General features: G+C 42.7%; 1 protein-coding gene across 4 annotated transcripts in view; it reads right to left on the bottom strand.

Annotated features, from left to right (window-relative positions):
• LOC140726403 (alpha-1,3-mannosyl-glycoprotein 4-beta-N-acetylglucosaminyltransferase B-like) overlaps positions 1-20,785 on the bottom strand; it is a 203,860-nt gene that overhangs the window by 32,732 nt on the left and 150,343 nt on the right. For all 4 annotated transcript variants that reach the window (XM_073042738.1, XM_073042737.1, XM_073042739.1 and 1 more), the window contains exon 9: positions 14,431-14,561. In XM_073042738.1, the coding sequence (XP_072898839.1) occupies positions 14,431-14,561 (131 nt within the window). The remainder of the gene's footprint in view (positions 1-14,430; positions 14,562-20,785) is intronic.

Here is a 20,785-nt window from a genome sequence, read left to right on the forward strand (position 1 = left end):
CACGTCACATGTCAGTGATAACAAACCCGATTCTGGATTTTTTCAATTTATGTGCATATTGAAATCCCACAAGATTATCACAACATTGCCCTTTTTACACATCTTTTCTATTCCTGTTGTAATTTGTATCTAACATCCTGGATATTCTTTGGAGGCCTGTAAATAACTTCAATCGGTGTCTTTTTACCCTTGCAGTTTAACTCGAATCACAAGAATTCTACATTTTCCGATCCTAAGTCACCTCTTTCTTAGGATCTAATTTCATTTTTTTTACCAGCAGAGCCACCCCACCCCTTTGGCCTACTTGCCTGTCCATTTGATACAAGGTGGATGTTAAGCTCCCAACTATGATCTTCTTTTAGCCATGACTCAGACATGCCCACAACACCACAATTACCCATATCTAACCACACCACAAGATCCTATTCCGTATACTATGTGCATTCAAGTGTAACACCTTCAGTCCTGTCTTCATCATTCTGTTTGATTTTTGCTCCCTGTTACACTTTAACTATCCCACTGACTGCAACTTTGCCCCGACTCCTCTGCCTGTCCTTCCTCACAGCTTCACTACACACTGCCTGTAGCTGTACACCAACTGCCCCATCTTCAGCCCTACCACTCTGATTCCCATCCCCCTGCCAAATTAGTTCAAACCCTCCTCAACAGCTCTAGCAAACCTACTCATAAGGATATTGTCCTCCTTGAGATCAGGTGTAACCCATCCTATACGTACAGGTCACACCTTCCCCAGAAGAGATCCCAATAAACCAGAAATCTGAATCCCTGCCCCTGCACCAATTCCTCAGCCTTGCATTCAACAGCCAAATCATCCTATTCTTACTCTCACTGGCTGTCATGGTCCCGACCATTAATTCCCCATTTTCTCCTAATTCCCTTTGATTGTGCCATGGTTCTGACTGTTAATTCCCCATTTTCTCCTAATTTCCATTGATGGCGACACACCTGGTTTTCACCAAGACCTGCAGCATAAGAACCCTGGCTTTGCACCCACTAGTTGCCAGATTGTTGGTTTTGCCAGTGTGGTAATTAACGTTTCCCGGCTGCTTAGGATTGTGTGTTCTAAGTTTACTCCAGCACCGAGGTTTACCTGTGCAACTCAGTTTCTCCGAGTCAAGATAAGTTTTCTATGTTCAACTCCAGTTCCAAGATCTACCTGTGAAACTCCGTCCCTCTGAGTCAAGATAAGGATTTCAAGTTTATTCCCGTACTGAGATTTACTTGTGTAACTCCGTCTGTCCGTGCTTAGAAAAGTTTTATCTGCCACTTCTCTTTCTACGCTCCATGTCAAGATAAATTCTGCCTGCCTCCTGTTTTCCTGCTCTCCCTCCTGTTTGCCGTTCAATGCTCACAGCCACATCTGCATCCTAACTCAATCTCTGTGTCTGTGTCCTGCGTTTGGGTTCGCCCCGTTCTTTGCACAGAACGATCTGGTCACTATGGACCCAGCGGACATGAATACCCTTCAACAAGCCAGCCAGGGTTCCCTACTGGGACAGCACAACCAACTCCTCCGGGAGGTCATGGAGAGCCTCCGTTCCCTGTCTGCTCACGTCACGCAGGTCGGTGACCAGGTGGACCATGTATCCACTCATTTCACTCAACCCACTCCTGGAACCCTGTCTAACCAGCCCAGATAGCCTGTAGTGACAACTCCCTACGTATCAGCAACATCCCCGCCAAGAGAGCCTCACATACCTGAACCGGAGCACTATGCTGGGGATTTGCGGAAGTGCTGGGCCTTCCTTCTTCAGTGCTCCCTGGTGTTCGAATAGCAGTCGTCCACGTACTCCATCGATAAATCAAAGATTGCTTATATCATGGGGTTGTTGTGGGGAAGTGCCTTAGCGTGGACCACAGCAGTTTGGGACAACCAACTGGATATCTGCTCTTCTTTCAACACCTTTACTGCGGAAATGAGAAAGATCTTTGACCACTCTGTCCGTGGTAAAGACGCCACCAAGCGTCTACTCACTCCTAGTCAGAGCTCACGCAGTGTCACCGAATATTTCGTGGCGTTCAGGACGTTGTGGCACTCCAAGGGGTATTTCGAAATGGTCTCAGCGACATGGTGAAAGATGAGTTGGCGACAAGAGATGACACCGATAGCCTGGATTCCTTGATCTCCCTAGCCACCAGGTTGGACAATCGTCTCCGCGAACGCCATAGAGAGAGAACTGGTCCTCCACCACCTTTGACCACTCCACGGTACTCATTACCGCCTCCCACCAGAACAAGCCTCTCTCCTCCTCCTGCTCCTAGAGTCGCTCCCAGCCCGGTCGCTTTCACTGCCCCGGGAAAGGAACCCATGCAGCTGGGACTGACTTGCCTTTCTCCCACTGAACGACTCCGGAGAATGAGAGCGGGTGAGTGTCTATATTGTGGCCAGACCGGCCGCTTCTGAGCTACCTGTCCCCTTCAGCTAAAAGGGAAGGCTCACCAGTAGCACGGGGTACCCTAGTGAGCCAGACAACATTCCCTTCCATCTCCCAAACCCTGATGCAGTTTCAAGCCACTTTGCGTTACAACCAATAATCCCTGCCTCTGTTAGCACTAGTGGACTCCGGCGCAGAGGGAAACGTTTCAGATGAAAACTTAGCCTTCCAAGGCGGAATTCCTCATGAGCCATTGAATACCCCCCAGGAAGCCCAGGCACTGGACGGTAGACTCCTGGCCCGAGTCATGCATTGCACAGAACCCCTGCCTCTCCTTCTCTCCGGAAATCATCGGGAATAGGTACGATTCAATTTAATTTCCTCTCCTCAAGCTCCTACAGTTTTTGCTTACCCCTGGTTAAGCCATCATAACCTCCACATTGACTGGTCCACCGGGAAGATAGCTGGAGTTCGTTCTGCCATTCCTCTTGTCTGCAATCAGCCCTTTTCCCAGTGAAAGTCACCACAACCTTGTCCGCCTCTGAATTCCCCGACTTATCCAAGGTTCCAGTAGAGTATCACGATCAGGGAGAAGTGTTTAGCAAGCAATGAGCTCTTTCTCTGCCTCCACACCGCCCTTACGATCGCATAATTGACCTTCTTCTCGGAGCCCCTCTACCCACCAGTCGGCTGTATATCCTGTCCAGACCAGAAAGAGAAACTATGGAGACGTATGTAAATAACTCCCTCGCGGCCGGCATTATCCGACCCTCATCTTCCCCTGTAGGTGCAGGTTTCTTCTTTGTGGGGAAGAGAGATGGCTCACTGTGCCCCTGCATTGAGTACAGTGGCCTTAACAACATCACCATAAAGAATGAGTATCCCCTGCCCCTTATCAACTCAGCATTTGAGCCCCTTCACGGAGCCACAACGTTCTCTAAGTTGGACCTGCGGAATGCCTATCACCTGGTCAGGATAAGGGAGGGAGATGAATGGAAAACAGCTTCTAACACCCCCCTTGGTCATTTTGAATATCTGGTCATGCCATTTGGTCTCACCAATGCCCCCGTCATCTTCCAAGGTCTGGTAAATAATGTTCTTAGGGACCTTATTAACTGTTTCGTTTTTGTTTATTTGGACGACATCATAATCTTCCTCTGCAGTCTTCAGGAACACACACACCATGTCCGTCAGGTTCTTTACAGGCTTTTGGGGAACAAGCTATTCGCTAAGGCAGAGAAGTGTGAGTTCCATGCCCATTCTGTCAGTTTCCTGGGTTACATCATTGAGAGCGGGCAAGTGAGGGCAGATACCGAAAAGATCTGGGCGGTGGTAGGGTGGCCAAAACCCATGACACTCAAACAACTCCTGCGATTTCTGGGGTTCGCAAACTTCTACCGTCACTTCATCAGGGATTACAGCCGGGTGGCAGCGCCTCTTACTCAGCTCACCTCTCCTGCGACCCCTGAATCCCAAAGCGGACTCAACCTTCTCGGAGCTGAAGAGGCGTTTCACCTCCACTCCCATCCTGGTTCAACCTGACCCCTCTCGCCAATTCACTGTGGAAGTTGACACCTCTGACTCTGGGGTGGGAGCGGTCCTCTCCCAACGCTCCATCCCAGACCAAAAGCTCCATCCCTGCACCTTCTTCTCTTGCTGTCTATCCCCCACCGAACGGAACTACGATGTTGGGAACCGGGAGTTGCTGGCTGTCAAACTCACTTTGGAGGTGTGGAGACACTGGCTGGAGAGAGTTCATCATCTGGATGAAACATAAGAACCTCGAAGACATCCAAACTGCTAAATGCCTTAATTCCTACCAAGCACATTGGGCATTTTTTTTTAACCGTTTTAAGTTCACCCTCACCTATCATCCTGGTTCCAAGAACGGAACGGGAAGTCAGATGCTCCCTCTCGTCAATGCGATCCTCCCAGGAGGGCCTTCTCAATCCCAATACCATCCTGTGTGGTGGCTGTCCTCACCCGGGAGATCGAATCCACAGTCAGAGAGGCCCAACAGACTCAACCAGACCCAGGCAATGGACCCTCCCCCCCCCCCCCCCCCCTCCATTGCCTCTTCATGCCTGACTCTGTCTGGTCTCAGGTTCTCTAGTGGAGGCATACTTCTCGTTTCGCCTGCCATCCTGGAATCGATCGAACTCTTTCCCTTCTCAAGTGACATTTCTGGTGGCCCACCATGGATGCTGACACTCGCTCCTTCGTCTCTGCCTGTTCTATGTGTGCCCGCGGAAAAGCCTCCAATCAGCCACCTGCTGGGCTGCTTCGTCCCCTACCTGTCCCTGGCTGCCCTTGGTCCCACGTTGCTCTGGATTTCGTCACTGGACTACTCCCTTCACGTGGTAACACAGCTGTACTCACCATGGTGGACCGTTTCTCCAAAGCCGTGCACTTCATAGCCCTTCCCAAACTCCCTACAACCCGTGAAACAGCCAACCTCCTTGTCCATCACGTCTTCCGCCTTCATGGAATTCCCTCTGACATTGTTTCTGATCGGGGCCCCCAATTCATCTCTCAAATCTGGAAATCCTTCTGTCAAGTCCTTGGAGCCTCAGTAAGTCTGTCTTCTGGTTTCCATCCACAGACTAACGGTCAAACGGAATGAGAAAATCAGAATTTGGAAGCAGCACTGCACAGCATTTCCGCCAACAACCCGTCATCCTGGAGTAGCATCTCACTCGGGTGGAGTATGCCCACAACTCCCTGGTCAACACCGCCACTGGAATGTCTCCCTTTGAATGCTCCCTCAGTTACCAACCCCCTCTGTTTCCCGCCCATGAAGATGACATCGCTGTGCCTTCAGATCAGGCCCATCTCCGCCAGTGCTGCAAGTTCTGGAAGGATGCACGCGCGGCTCTGCTCCGCTCAGCTGACCGCAACCGGAGGATTGCTGATCGCCATCGAATTCCTGCACCCAACCATCGGCCTGGTCAGAATTCCTGCACCCAACTATCGGCCTGGTCAGAATTCCTGCACCCAACTATCGGCCTGGTCAGAAGGTCTGTCTCTCCTCCAGGGACATCCCCCTCAAAAATGAACCCAAGAAACTCGCCCCTCATTACCTCGGACCATTTGAGATTGAGAGCATCATCAACCTCTGGGTAATCAAACTCAAACTGCCCAGATCTATGCACATTCATCTCACATTCCACGTCTCTCAACTGAAACCCGAGTCAGTCAGCCCTTTGTGCCCTCCTGTGAACCTCCTCCACCCGCCAGGATCATTGACCCAGTATGCACCGTCTGGCGAATACTGGATGTGTGTTGCTGAGGCAGGGGTCTCCAGTTCCCGGTCGATCGGGAGGGATACAGTCCTGAGGAGCGTGCCTGGATTCCCCACTCCTTCATCTTGGACCCTTCCCTCATCTGAGATGTTCATCGAGACAATCTGGACAAACCTGGTGGTTCGCCTAGAGGCTCCCATTGGGGGGGGGGGCGTATTGTCATGGTCCCGACCATTAATTCCCAATTTTCTCCTAATTCCCATCGATTGTGCCACAGTTCTGACCGTTAATTCCCCATTTTCTCCTAATTTCCTTTGATGGCACACACCTGGTTTTCATCAAGACCTGCAGCATAAGAACCCCAGCTTTGCACCCACTAGTTGCCAGATCATTGGTTTTTCCAGTGTGTTAATTAACACTTCCTGGCCGCTTAGGATTGTGTGTTCTAAGTTTTGCTTCAGTGCGGAGATTTACCTGTGCAACTCAGTCTCTCTGAGTCAAGATAAGGATTTCAAGTTTACTCCAGTTCCGAGGTTCACCTGTGAAACTCAGTCCCTCTGAGTCAAGATAAGGATTTCAAGTTTACTCCAGTTCCGAGGTTTATCTGTGAAACTCAGTCCCTCTGAGTCAAGATAAGGATTTCAAGTTTACCCCAGTACCAAGGTTTACGTGTGTAACTCCGTCTCTCCACGTTAAGAAAAGTTTTGTCTGCCGCTTCCCTTTTTACGCTTCATGTCAAGATAAGTTCTGCTTGCCTCCTGTTTTCCTGTTCTCCCTCCTGTTTCCCGTTCAACACTCACGCCCACGTCTGCATCCTAACTCAATCTCCGTGTCTGTGTCCTGCGTTTGGCTTCGCCTCATTTGTTGCAACATTGGCACATGGCACACAAATTGTAGCCTTCTGGATACACAGGTCTAATTGCATTATTCTCTTGATTACTTCCTGTACCTTCTTTGTACTATCCCTAACATTATAAGGATTTATATACCTAGACTTTGTGGCATCATGAACCCGACTGTTTCAAACTTTTCACAATTTAGATAGTTGTCCGAAGAGTGCATTCTGGAGCACAAGGGTTCTACCAGCTTTTACAGTTGTTTGCATCTATGGTTGGCTTTTATCTATCTGCACTCAAATCTATGAATACTTTCAAAGGAATTGGCTGCCTTTAATGAAACAAAATCAAATCACTTCTTAGTGACCCAGGGATCATATTCGTAATATACTCAAAGCACAAGGCAACTACTTACAGTATATGTAATTATATTTTATTCTCTTGTTTTTGGTATAATTTTGTTCTGTAATGAGATAACCTAATGGGTATTATAATTAGCATTCCATAATATATCAGTATTCAATTTTAGAAATGCTGGCAAATCATTTAGCAGATTAACTAAAATATTAATATGATTCTTATTAATCTAGTGGGAACTGGCAAAACTAAATTTGTAACATATTCTGTGGTTAATGTCTTTAAAACACAGTTAACTCATAAAAGAACTATCAATGTTCATTTTTTTAAATGTTGATTGATCATACCATCCACTCGGGTATGAAACACAACTCTTCTCTGGATAATGTAGCCCCCACCTAGCAAAAAGCTGATGGCCATGTCTGCTACCTAATACTCATCAATCACATTCTAATATCACAGCTACATTAATATAATTTTGGAAGATGATCTGAGCACTAAGCAATTGAGAAAACCATTAGAAGGTTTGCTCCATAAAGCCTACCACTTATTCTTAAATCCCTAATCACTTCACTGCTATCACAATAAAATCACCACGGCCTTACATCCGAAGGTTGAGTGCATTAAGTCCTAATGGATTACACATTGTATGAAAGTCAGTACCTCTGGTGAAGCAAAACAATATTATGGTATATCAAGATTCCTTTAACTGAGGGATAATAAGACACATAATGAAGGAAAATACCTTTCAACTTCTCACATAATTGGTTAATTTAAAAATATACAAAATTGAGAACTCTGGGACAATGATTTTTGACCATTACATTCCTTTAACTAAAACTCTTTCAACCTGGGAGTCAGATGTAATGCAATAGGTTTGTATAAAGAAAGCTCTCACAATTTTTCTGGTGCCGCACTGTATTGCCAGCAAGAAATTCCTACAACTGCTTTGTCAAGCAAATTTTAAAGACATCTGATTTATCTGTGATATCTTCAATAGTTAAGATTTCCTGGCACGTAGATGCAGAATTAACACTTGTCAATTGGAAGTTCTATCCTATTTTTTAATTGTTCGCAGCTCTAGATTTAAAAACAAAACAGAACAACAGGATGGCATATCACATGACAGATTAGGTGTACTCAGGCATTAGGACCTCCATAATACAGAGCAGATTGGTTCTTTTAGGAGAATTTAGAACATTGGGCCAGATGGCAGATAGGTGGTACGTGCCACCTTAATCTTAGACTGTGTGATTTTAACGTGCCAACATGCCCATATCTTCTTGCAAGTTAAACATGTAGCACTAGGAACAGCAAGATGATTAGTACCTGAGTAGCAAAATATTAACTATTAGTACCTATTTTTAAAGCATGATTGTTGAATAATTACACTCACTGTGACAGAAAAAGAAATATTACTTAAAAAGCAAAAGGAGATACTCTCCAGAAGAGAGAGCTCCAACTGTCTTTTAATGATTGGCTAACTACTTTGGATATACTGTACAGTATTTACATTCTTTGTCAAAAATTCAAAGCTTACATTTGTACTGTATTTCAAAATTACTTGAATAAAATTGAGCAATATTTTATTCGATTTGCCTGCTGTTTATCCTGTTCTGTTACTAATGCATTTTTATTTTATTACTAATATTAATAAAAGTTAAAAGATAAAACTGTTATGAGTAAATGCAGGCACATGTAAAATTGTTTCTATATATAATGACCATTAAGCTATTGGTTAAAACCCACGGAAACAACACCAATTGTGGTTTGGAAGTGCCCATGGAGGACACCTCAGAGGAAGCGCGGATGTAGATCAGGATTACAAGTGTGTTTAAGGAAATGGGGTTCTAAACTTCCTATACTGACTATCTTGCTGGTGAATGTGCAGTCTCTGGTGAATAAAATCGATGATTTCAGAGCTAGGGTGCTGAATCAGAGGGACATTAGGACCGCACGTTTCCTTTGTTTCACTGAATCCTGGTTAACCCCTTCTGTACCAGATGCAGCGATTCAGATCGATGGGTTTATGATACACCGTCAGGATAGATCTATAGAGTCTCTCAAAAGCAGAGGTGGAGGAGTATGCCTCATGATCAACTCTTCTTTGGTCACAAATATATCAGTGCTGTCCCAATTCTGCTCACCTGACATGGAATATCTAGCAGTTAGTTGCAGTTCTTTTTACCTACCACTGGGGTCACTTTGGTAGCAGTTTACATTCCACCTCAGGTCAATGTCAAGCAGGCTTTAGATGATCTGAGTAATGGGATCAACATGCACGAAACAGCGCACCCTAACACCTTCACCATCATTTTGGGAGATTTTAACCAGGCCAGTCTGAAAAAATCACTTAGCAACTACCATCAGCAGATCACTTGTAATACCAGAGGAAACAACACACTGGACCATTATTACACCACCATCAAGAATGTCTACTGTGCTATTCCACACCCTCACTTCAGGAAGTCTGATCACTTGTCTGTACTTCTACTCCCTGAGTACAGGCAGAGGCTGAAGACTGCAGCACCAGCGGTGAGGACTGAGAAGATATGGACGAGGGAAGTACACGAGCGCCAACAGGACTGCTTTGAATTGGCAGACCGGACTGTATTCAGGGATTCATCTTTGAATTTGGATCAGTATGCTGCAGTTGTTACCAGCTTCGTTAAAACCTGTGTGGATGAGTGTTGTTATGCCCACAGCCCCCTCCTTTGTGAGAATTGCAAGAGCACTCTTGGGTTGGGTCAGGGGACCCAGGAAATGAGAGAGAGACGTGCAAAATGCCTCATTCCCCGGTGATGTAAAATCACGGGACATATCCATTGTTTCTTGGAGACACCTTTGTGGATTGTGATCCTATGCTACGTGACAGCCTTTGGGCAAATTGGGCTGGATGACGGGGAGAGATTGCATCATCACCTCAACCTGATTGACATCTACAACCCTGCAAGTCAGGATAAAAGAGGGGCTGTAGGAACAGCCCCCTCAGACGCACCAGAAGAAACGCTAGCGATCCCGTAATAGCGGGAAGCCATTTGAAGGAAGCCACATGCGTTCGGTTCCCTTGCCTGGGAACCGGTGGCTGGTACTACAGAAACGATTTTTGAACTAACAACGGGGAACCAACTCCCCCGACTCAACGGATTGGCCTCATAAAAGACACGGGCAAGTTTAAGACTGTCTCTCTCTACAACCCAAAAAGCTGCATCTTGAATGACAATTGACTTTTATTTTTCCATCGGACAATACAGTATCCCCTAGACAAACGATAGAGTTATTTCTTATTGATGATTATGATTATACCCGCGCTTTTAGATTGAGTATTGACGACGTATATTATCTGAATGTTTGTATTAATCTTATTTTTGTGCCCCTTTATAAATAAAGACTTTTAAAAATAGTACCATCAGACTTCAACGGACCTCTCTATCTTTGCTGGTAAGTGACCCAGTTACGGGGTACGTAACAGTGTGTGCCTACAAAGACTTACTATACGTTCCCAAACCAAAAGCCATGGATGAATCAGGAGGTACGTCGCCTGCTGAAGGCTAGATCTGTGGTATTCAAGTCTGGCAACCCAGGTCTGTACCAGAAAACCAGGTATGATTTGTACAGGGCTATTTCAAGGGCGAAGAGACAATTTCGATTAAGGTTGGAGGCGACATCATATGCATGGAAACTCTGTCAGTGTCTGCAAGACATTACTTCCTACAAAGCGAAACCCAATAGTATGAATGGCAGCGATGCTTCACTACCAGATGAACTCAATGCCTTCTATGCATGCTTTGAATGGGAGAACATAACTACAGCTGGGAAGATCCCTACAGCACCTGATGACCTTTATGATCTCTGTCTCAGAGGCCAATGTTAGACTGTCTTTAAAGAGAGTGAACCCTCGCAAGGCAGAAGGTCCTGATGGAGTACCTGGTAAGGCTCTGAAAACCTGTGTCAACCAACTAACAGGAATATTCAAGGACATTTTCAATCTCTCACTGCTATGGGTAGAAGTTCCCACTTGCTTCTGTTATGATCCCAGCCCCCTCCTTCTTGAGAATCGCAAGATCGCTATTAATTCGGGTCTTGGACCCAGGAAATGAGAGAGAATCCTCAAGGTTTTGGAATGTGTCCTGGCCCCTCAGCAAGACAAAGCAACGGATTTGGCCATTGTTTCTTGGAGACACCATTGTGGATTGCGATCCTATACTATGTGCCAGCTCTCAGGGCAACGTGGGCTGGGCTACGGGGAGAGATTGCACCATCTCAACCTGATTGACATCTGAGATCCCGTGAGTCCAGATAAAAAGAGGGGCTGTAGAGATGGCCCCTCAGACGCACCAGAAGAGACGCTAGCGATCCCGTAATAGCGGGCAGCCATTTGAAAAAGCCACGTGCATTTGGTTCCCGTGGCCTGGGAGCCAGTGGCTGATATCACCGAAACGATTTTCTTGAACTAACAACGGGGAATCAACTCCCCCCAACTCAATGGATCGGCATCATCAAAAGACCCGGGCAAGTTTCTTTTCTCACAAATCTCTCTCTCTCCAACAGGTGAAAACCCAGCGGTCCCCAAAAGCCCAGAAGCTTGCAGGAACTGAGTGACTTTCATATTTCCAAAGGACAATATATTACCCCCTAGACAAATGATAGAGCCGTTTCTTATTGATGATTATTACTATACCTGCGCTTTAGATTGAGTATTGACGACGTATATTATCTGAATGTTTGTATTAACCTTACTTTTGTGCCCCTTTATAAATAAAGACTTTTAAAAATAGTACCATCAGACTTCAACGGACCTCTCTATCTTTGCTGGTAAGTGACCCAGTTACGGGGTTCGTAACACTTCAAAAAGGCAACAATTATACCAGTGCCTAAGAAGAATAATGTGGGCTGCCTTAATGACTATCACCCGGTAGCACTCACATCGACAGTGATGAAATGGTTTGAGAGGCTGGTTATGACTGGACTGAACTCCTGCCTCAGCAAGGATCTGAACACATTGCAATTTGCCTATCGTCACAATAGGTCAACAGCAGACGCAATCTCAATGGCTCTTCACACGGTTTTAGACCAACTGGACAACACAAACACCTACGTCAGGATGCTGTTCATCAACTATAGCTCAGCATTTAATACCATCATTCCCACAATCCTGATTGAGAAGTTGCAGAACCTGGGCCTCTGTACCTCCCTCTGCAACTGGATCCTCGACTTCCCAACTGGAAGACCACAGTCTGTGTGGATCGGTGATAGCATATCCTCCTCGCTGACAATCAACACTGGCGCACCGCGGGGTGTGTGCTTAGCCCACTGCACTACTCTCTATATACACAAGCCTTTGTGGCTAGGCATAGCTCAAATACCATCTATAAATTTGCTGACGATATAACCATTGTTGGTAGAATCTCAGGTGGTGATGAGAGGCCGTACAGGAGTGAGATATATCAACTAATGAAATGGTGCTGCATCAACAACCTGGCACTCAACATCAGTAAGACGAAAGAGCTGATTGTGGACTTCAGGAAGGGTAAGACGAAGAAACACGTACCAATCCTCATAGAGGGATCAGAAATGGAGAGGTGAGCAGCTTCAAGTTCCTGGGTGTCCATTATTAAGGACCTCCAGCACCCTGGGCATGCCCTTTTTTTACTGTTACCATCAGGTAGGAGGTACAGAAGCCTTAAGGCACACACTCAGCGATTCAGGAACAGTTTGTTCCCCTCTGCCATCCGATTCCTAAATGGACATTGAAGCTTTGGACACTACCTCACTTTATTAATATACAGTGTTTCTGTTTTTGCACGTTTTAAAAAAATCTATTCAATATACATAATTGATTTACTTGTTTATTTATTCTAATTATGTTTTAGTTTATTTATTTTTTCTCTCTGCTAGATTATGTATTACATTAAACTGCTACTGCTAAGTTAACAAATTTCACGTCACATGCCAGTGATTATAAACCTGATTCTAATTCTGGTTTTGGCCATGATTACGTTTTTAACGGTCTGTCAATATAAGCTGTAAAGCTCTTGAAGGAAAATTAAGACATGTACAGTATATACTTATGTTCTGACTAGGAACCAAGCAGAATAAATCACCTGCCCTTCCCTGCAATCTGCCCAGCCAGAATCCCCCTTTTTGGAAAAGAGTAAAATATACAATGCAATTGTATTTAAACACTGTAGCTGAGTTTGTAGAAAGTACAGAATAAAGTATTTGGAATTTATTGTTACACTAATGTCCCCCTAACCATGCATTTTGCCTTCTGCTTAGAAATATAGAATTGTTTCACATATCACACCTTTGAATTTCTGAGAAAATAGAAATTTTATCGAACTGCCCAATGTTCTTATGTGAAAAGCAAAGTAATATTATCAAAAACTAATTGTGTGTATTTTATGTGGACACTGTGTACTTCATACACAGAGGAATGACTAGACCAAGATGTTTGGATGCACATATTGTCAACAATGAGGCATCCAGGTTTTAAGCTATAGTCTAATTTTGTAAAGGAAACAGACTTTTTTTAATGGGAGCTCTAGTGTATTTTTGAAATCTTGTTCAATCATAATACAACTAGTTAATAGATAAGGTATAAGTAATAAAAAGCTATTTTCATGATTGCATTAACTGGGCACATCTACATTTATTAGGGACAATTGAAAAATATGTCCTTTTGGCTTGTTCTAATTTTCCGCAACAGATTTGATAAAGTTTTGACCAGGGTTGCGCTATTTCTTCCTCCCTTTAGTCACTGCATGTGGACGAGAATGTTACTCTTACTTGGAATTATATAAATTACTCCCTACATGATGAAACATTAGTGAATTTCTGATGAGCTTAAAGAGCTGAAATCATGAAATTGTATTAAATATATGGTGGTGAGAATTTTGGAATTTTTTTTGCATTTGGTGCAAAATCTTCTGGAAAGATTTTTCTGGGTTTTATTGTGTGTCTGGCTGTAACAGAAATTATAGGAATATTTTATGAACTTGTGCTCCTGCTACAGATCTTCACTTTGTGGGAAGTTAACATGGTATTTCACCCTTTTGGAAAAGGTGGGATTGGGCTTGACTGTATTGCCCTCCATGGTTGAATAATCTACTCAAATTTGAATAGTGGCTCTACATATCTCATCGTGGTATGGGAATCCCTGGAACAAATACTGAGGTAGAAATTACCACCTCATAAAGGATGGGTAAAAGGCAAGGTGGAAAAGAAATTATATACAAGTTCTAACCAACTAAAGACAAGATAACTACTGTAAATGAGCAGCATACCAGAAGGCAGAATTGATCATTCTTCTAACGTGCGCCAGCACTAGAAATGAACATTATTCAAGAGTTCAGACATATTGCTTCTATACTTAAATCAATTTCTTATCCAAATAATTCAGCTTTCTTCAACTGGTTGTAGATTAATTATAACAATGTAATAATTAGTTACCTTCATTAATCTCAAACTCTTCAAAAACCAACCAGGATTCCCTTCATTTCTAATATTTAAAATTAGATTAAATTAAATAGAAACAGTGGTAGAGTTATTTCATTGTTTTTGTGACTACTACTAACTGTAAAAGATAAATAGACTTACTTCATCTTTCTCAGGATTGCAAGCTTTCACCCACAATATATGGTCAAGTAACCAGTCTATAGGCTTGTCCTTGTAGAACATGATAATGAACTCTGTGATTAAGGGCAGGTCAGGAGACTTGAACAATTTTCCTACATCAAAAAAAAAGCAAAAGGAAGAATGCTTTAATTTGGCTCTCCAGTTATTATGGGGAGGTTTTGCCCTTAATAGTTGAGGTATAATCTTAATCATGACTAAAATTTAAGTAATTTTATAACTATAAAGCAGACTCATTTTAAGGTAACATAGGAAACAGTACACAAACAGAGAATCGGCAGATGCTGGAAATCCAAGCAACACACACAAAATGCTGGAGGAACTCAGCAGGCCAGGCAGCATCTATGAAACAAAGCACAGTCGACGTTTCAGGCCAAAATCCTTTGGCAGGACTGGAAAAAAAAGCTGAGGAGTAGATTTAGGAAGCATTTCTTTTGTTTGCAAACTTGGCTTCTAAAAGCTCACTGCTTTGATTGTATTATGAATTAGAACACTTCTAAACTAGACGAAGTATATTGGGAATTGTGAAACCGATAATTGTAAATTGATCCTGCAGTACAAATCTCTGAATTACAACAGATGGTCAATTAAAACTTTGGTGAACTGATATCTAATGGCAGGTGGAATAATGAGAATGTAGATGCATTATCAAATATAAAGAACAGTGAGTATCTCATATAGAAAATGTCAACCATATGTTTAAATAATTGATTAATAACCACACTTGTTTTTACAAAAATATTACATTTAAAAGTTGTAATCCCCTTCATTTGTTTATATTCATACTACTGGCAGTGATGAATTTATAAACTTCCAGACTAACTAAAAAACTGACTTGATATTCAAATACAAAGGAGTTACAAATATCACCAGAACCTCAAATCAGTATCTTGTTAACAAGAACAGTTTGAAATATCTCATTATAAAGAAGCTTAGGCAACATAGCTCAGATATCAGCATTCATTTCTTTAGATTGATATCAATGAGGAGCTCTTTAAAGACTGCAATTCTATTGAGGCTAGACAAATGTATGAAACCTGATAGATATTTTGCAAACCAAATTCTAATCCAAGTTTTGAAACACAATAGAATCTTTTTGTACTATATATCGAGAGCCTGCAAAATAATGCTAGGCTTTCCAATATTTTTAACAGTTACCATTTTCTTTCAAGACAATGGCAAATAGAAAAAACAAAATTATTCAACACACAGCGTTGATAAGAGTCCTATTACTAAACTGTCACTATAATGCAATAAAAGTTTCATAAGGGGATTTTTCTTTCACCTTACATCTACTGAAAAATACAATGGTAGCTTTTAAACAATCAGAGATTTACATCAAACTATGTTTTTTAACTCTGCCAACCAAATTCAAATACCCAACAAAGCAAAAGAAATCAATAACTGTGTGAGATCTTATGTGAGAGATTCTAACTTCAATCAAAGCACTGTGTAATTTGATAGGCCAATTAGCATTAATTCTGACTGACATATTTAGTTCATGAGAAGGCAAACACCTTTGCATAAAACATAGATTTGCATCTTTCCCTCTGTTCTTTCCGTTATAACTCCCAAAAAACTCTTTTGTGCCTTTCAAATTCACCTCCTCTCTTCCCTAACTGGGAAAATGAAGTATTCTAGACAAGATCAGCTGCTCCCTATTATTCCTGGCAACAATAACTTCATGAATGCCTCCAACTCGCTGCTACTTCAAGTCCTTCCACCAAAAAGCCACTGGAGACCAAACAAGTTCTGTAGCCTTGAAATAAATTCCCATTCCAAAGTGCCGGACAAACTACTTTTCCTGTTAACGTTCAAACCATTTTCAGAGATAATTTCCAAAAGTATATATACTTTTTAAAAAGGCTAATCAACACTTCCATGTCTTCATATACATTGCTGTATGCAGATGCTGGAAATCCAAAACTAGAAATGTTGGAAACATTGCAGATTAGGCAACATCTATGAAAAAATAAACTGAGTCAATATCTCACAGGTCAAACACGTTTTGTCAGTTCAGGGGGAGGAAAACAAATTAGTTGTAGAGAGTGTTATGACCGCAGCCCCCTCCTTTGTGAGAATCGCAGGTGTTATGCCTGCAGCCCCCTCCTTTGCGAGAATCGCAAGAGCACTGGGGTGGGCGGGGGGGGGGGGGGGTGGGTCAGTGGACCCAGGAAATGGGAGAGAGACGTGCCGGGTGCCTCGTTCCCCGGCGATGCAAAATAACACGACATTGGCCATTGTCTCTTGGAGACACATTTGTGGATTGGGGACTAGGATACGTGCAAGCCTCGGGCAAAGTGGGCTGTTTGAGAGATTGCATCATCCACCAACCTGATTGACATCTACTACCCTGCGAGTCAAGATAAAAGAGGGGCTGTAGAGACAGCCCCTCAGACGCACCAGAAGACACGCTAGCGATCCCGTAATAGCGGGCAGCCATCTTAAGGAAGCCACGTGCGTTCGGTTCCCTTGCCTGGGAGCCGGTGGCGGGTACCACAGAAACGATTTTCTTGAACTAACAACGGGGAACCAACTCCCCGGACTCAACGGATTGGCCTCATCAAAAGACCCGGGCAAGTTTCTTTTCTCACAAATCTCTCTCTCTCCAACAAGTGAAAACCCAGCGGTCCCCAAAACCAGAAGCCTGCAGGAACTGAGTGACTTTTATATTTCCAACGGACAATATATTACCCCCTAGACAAACGATAGAGCTATTTCTTATTGATGATTATTACTATACCCGCGCTTTTAGATTGAGTATTGACGACGTATATTATCTGAATGTTTGTAGTAACCTTATTTTTGTGCCCCTTTATAAATAAAGACTTTTAAAAATAGTACCATCAGACTTCAACGGACCTCTCTATCTTTGCTGGTAAGTGACCCAGTTACGGGGTACGTAACAAGAGAAAGACTGAAGGCAAGATTGCTATGGGGATAAGTTGCTGAAGTCATGTGCTCAATGGGTTAATGGTAACAATTAGAGAGAGAGAGAGAAAATGAACAAAAGCTATGAAATAAAAGCAGTTAGAGAGTCACAATGCAAGCAAAAGCAAGCCAATGCTTCAAAATGTAGGCTGTGTGACATCCCAGCAAGTCAACCTGTGCTATTGGGTAGAAAAAAGAAATGGCAAATATCAATACCAATACAGACAGGAGATTTACAGCAGAAGTGATTAGTCATGAAATAGACAGGGAAAGTGAGTTATCTAAAGTTGTGGAATTCAATACTGAGCCCATAAAGTTGCAATGTACCATTCAGAAAATGAAACAGTGCTCCTCAAGCTTGTTATAACAATATACAAGAACACAGACAAAAAAAAGACGCAAAATATTGAAAGGAGTACAAGTGAATTGATGCTGTGGGGGAATGGATCAGTAAAATGCTTGAGTGAAGGAGAGAAGTTGTTTAGAGGAAGGGACTAGAGGGATGAAGATGTCCAACAGAGGAATAGGAGGAAACTGAAGGAAGGAGGGTTAGGGCTGTGAGGATGAGGTAGAGGCTATTGGCAAGAATATGTCTGATTTTCCCCATTGTGTGTGTGGGTGGGGAGGGGTTGGCAGGCATTATTTGCATGTGGTTAGAGTGCACCTTGGCATTTTGTATGGTAGAATTCTGTCCCCAGTTATCTTGGACCTCCTTGTTATTGGACCAGAAGTTCAATCTATTTTGTCTCCGTTAAAAGATATCACACACAGTCTAGTGAGGAAGCAAGTCATCTTCAATCCCAAGGGACTGCTTAAAAAGCAATTCTTTCTTTCTTTTTCTATTTGCATAGTTTGTGTCTTTTGCATGCCCATGTTGGTGAGGTCCTTCATTGATTCTTTTATGATTATTATTCTATTATGGATTTATTGAATATGCCCATAAGAAAGTGAATCTCTGGGTCGTGTATGGTGACATGTATGTACTTTGAACTTAATTGAATTTTTATAGTATTAACTAGATGAACTGAGTAGACGTTGAGCGATAGTTTGTGTTAAATAATGTTGAACTGTTGTTGAATGCATGGTCCAGGCATGGGATCATTCCTAATGGGAGTACATAGTGGGAAAATCATGGGCATGAACCCAGGAATTCTACTGTCAGCACTTTGACCTTTTTATTAGGTGAAGAAATTCCGTGAAAGGGCAAGTCAAGATGGCACCTGCATACAACGCTCCTTCGGTTGACATCTTCTGGATAGATCACGAAACCATGTATTTCACTTCCTTTATGTCTTTTAAATTTGTTTTTCATTTTGAATGTGACTCTGGAACTGTTGGAGCTGTGATTTGCTGTTTGGAGATCGTTTGGGTGTTCCTGCACTCAGCAGTCTCCAAAAAGATTCCAGGAGGCAGAGGCAGCATGGGCGACCCTCATGGTGGGCAAGCTGTGGGATGGGGTATGAGCTGATGTTCGACTCCATTCCACCAATTAAAGCTTCTATTGTTCGCTGACTAAAGCGATGAGGGAGATAGAAACATCGAGGTGAATGCGGAAGGCAAGTGCCAACTGCCTGCCTTTTAATCACTGACAATCGCTCTGCTATGCTACCAGAGAGGGGACAGCCTGCCACTGTGCCCAGAGAATGTTACCCAGGATTTCTGTGTTTTGAATAAGGACTTGGACTAGAGACTTGATTCCAGTCTTATAACTTTTTTATATTCTGTGTTTTTCGTCCCATCGTTCTTGTTTTCCTTGTGTGTGGAGGGGTACTTGGGGGTCGATGTGTCAGTTCCATTTTGATCACTTTTTATGCAGGAGGAGGGATTGGGGGTTGATGTACTTGTTCTGTTTTTGTGCAAGGAGGGGGACTTGGGGTGCGGTTAATGACCGTCCTGCCTTTCTTATCTTTCTTGGTTTCATGGCTACCCAGAGAAGAGGAATTTCAGAGTTGTATACTTTGAACCTTAGAAGTGAGATGATCTTGTCCACCACTTCTCCTCTATCCCATTAACAGGTTTTTTAAAGGATTGTTCTAGCAGAACACTATGGTCCACTCCATCAATCACAAGTCTCCTTTCCACAGCTTCCCATCTTCTTCCCACTTCCAAGTATTTGTGTGCTACTTTCAATTTGCCATTAAATAGGATTTGTAGCTCACAATTTAGCCTCTTAATGTCAGAGAGATTGGATGCCAGTTTCCCAAGACACTTCCAATCCATATGCAATCTCCTAGGCTATGGTTCGCTATCACATTCATTTTCTTTCACAGTTTTCCTCTGCCTTCCACACCACTGAGTGAACCATTAGAATCTAAGAAATAGAAGCCACTTTTCTGCACTAATCCCACATCCCTCGATTCACTAATATGTAAAATCTCTATCTTCCATACATTTAGTGACTGAGATTCTGAAGGCCCTTTGGCTGGTGAATTCCATAGGCTAACTAGTTCCAGCGAAAAAAAGAAATTCTTCCCAATTTTGTCCTGAGTGGCCAATCCTTTACCTTTGAAACTGTTCTGCCCATTCAAGCCCTTCATATGCTTAACCTCTCCTCATAAGACAAACTGTTGTCTCAGAGGTCGATCTGAACTTGTTCATCTTTCCTTTGGCAAGGAGATAAGAGGTGTATACAATAGTCAGGCCCTGTGTAATTGCAGCCAGGAATCTCTATTCTGTTATTTATGGTTTATAGCAACATAGGCCAATGTTCATACGTGCTGAAACTGCATTTTGACTTTCTATGATTCATGAAGAACATCTAGGCCCCTCTAAAAACAGAATTTTTCAATTTTTCAGCAATTCTACCCTTCTATTTCAAAATAGGCTTTAACAACAGAACCTTGATTAAGGACATAATTCAACATGGAGTTAAGATAATAATCCTGCTATTTCTGTCTACATTTCTGCATGATCCAGCCTTTTGATCCATTTCCCTTGTCTTCCCAACTTTTGCCTTGTTTATTTTGGCATTAAATTATTCCTTTCTTCAGCCTTCCCCTTTCTCCCTTCAAAAATACTCTACTTCAAAAATATTTTACTTTTGACTTTTTTCCCATTAAAGATCTGATATAATGTTACTGTACTGAAACTATAATTATTTCTTCCTCTACAGATCACCTTGCTGGGTTTTCCCAGCATTCTCTGCTTGATGGTAATGCTTTGCTTGTCATCGAAAGAGGTGGGATTGAGAATTCAGCAATCACTGGCTAGGATTTACCTTTCCTCCTTTGTCTTCTGATTGACTTTTTCTTTCATTTTCATTTTTAAAATCTTTTTATTAATACATAATCTTCTACAACTATAGAATAATACAAAATTTCAATGAATTAATATGTATACAATTAAAAGAGCTGAAGAAAAAAAACTAATCATAATATATAAAAATGAA

The sequence above is a fragment of the Hemitrygon akajei genome, chromosome 4 (genome assembly GCF_048418815.1).
Source record: "Hemitrygon akajei chromosome 4, sHemAka1.3, whole genome shotgun sequence".
Classification (NCBI taxonomy): domain Eukaryota; kingdom Metazoa; phylum Chordata; class Chondrichthyes; order Myliobatiformes; family Dasyatidae; genus Hemitrygon; species Hemitrygon akajei.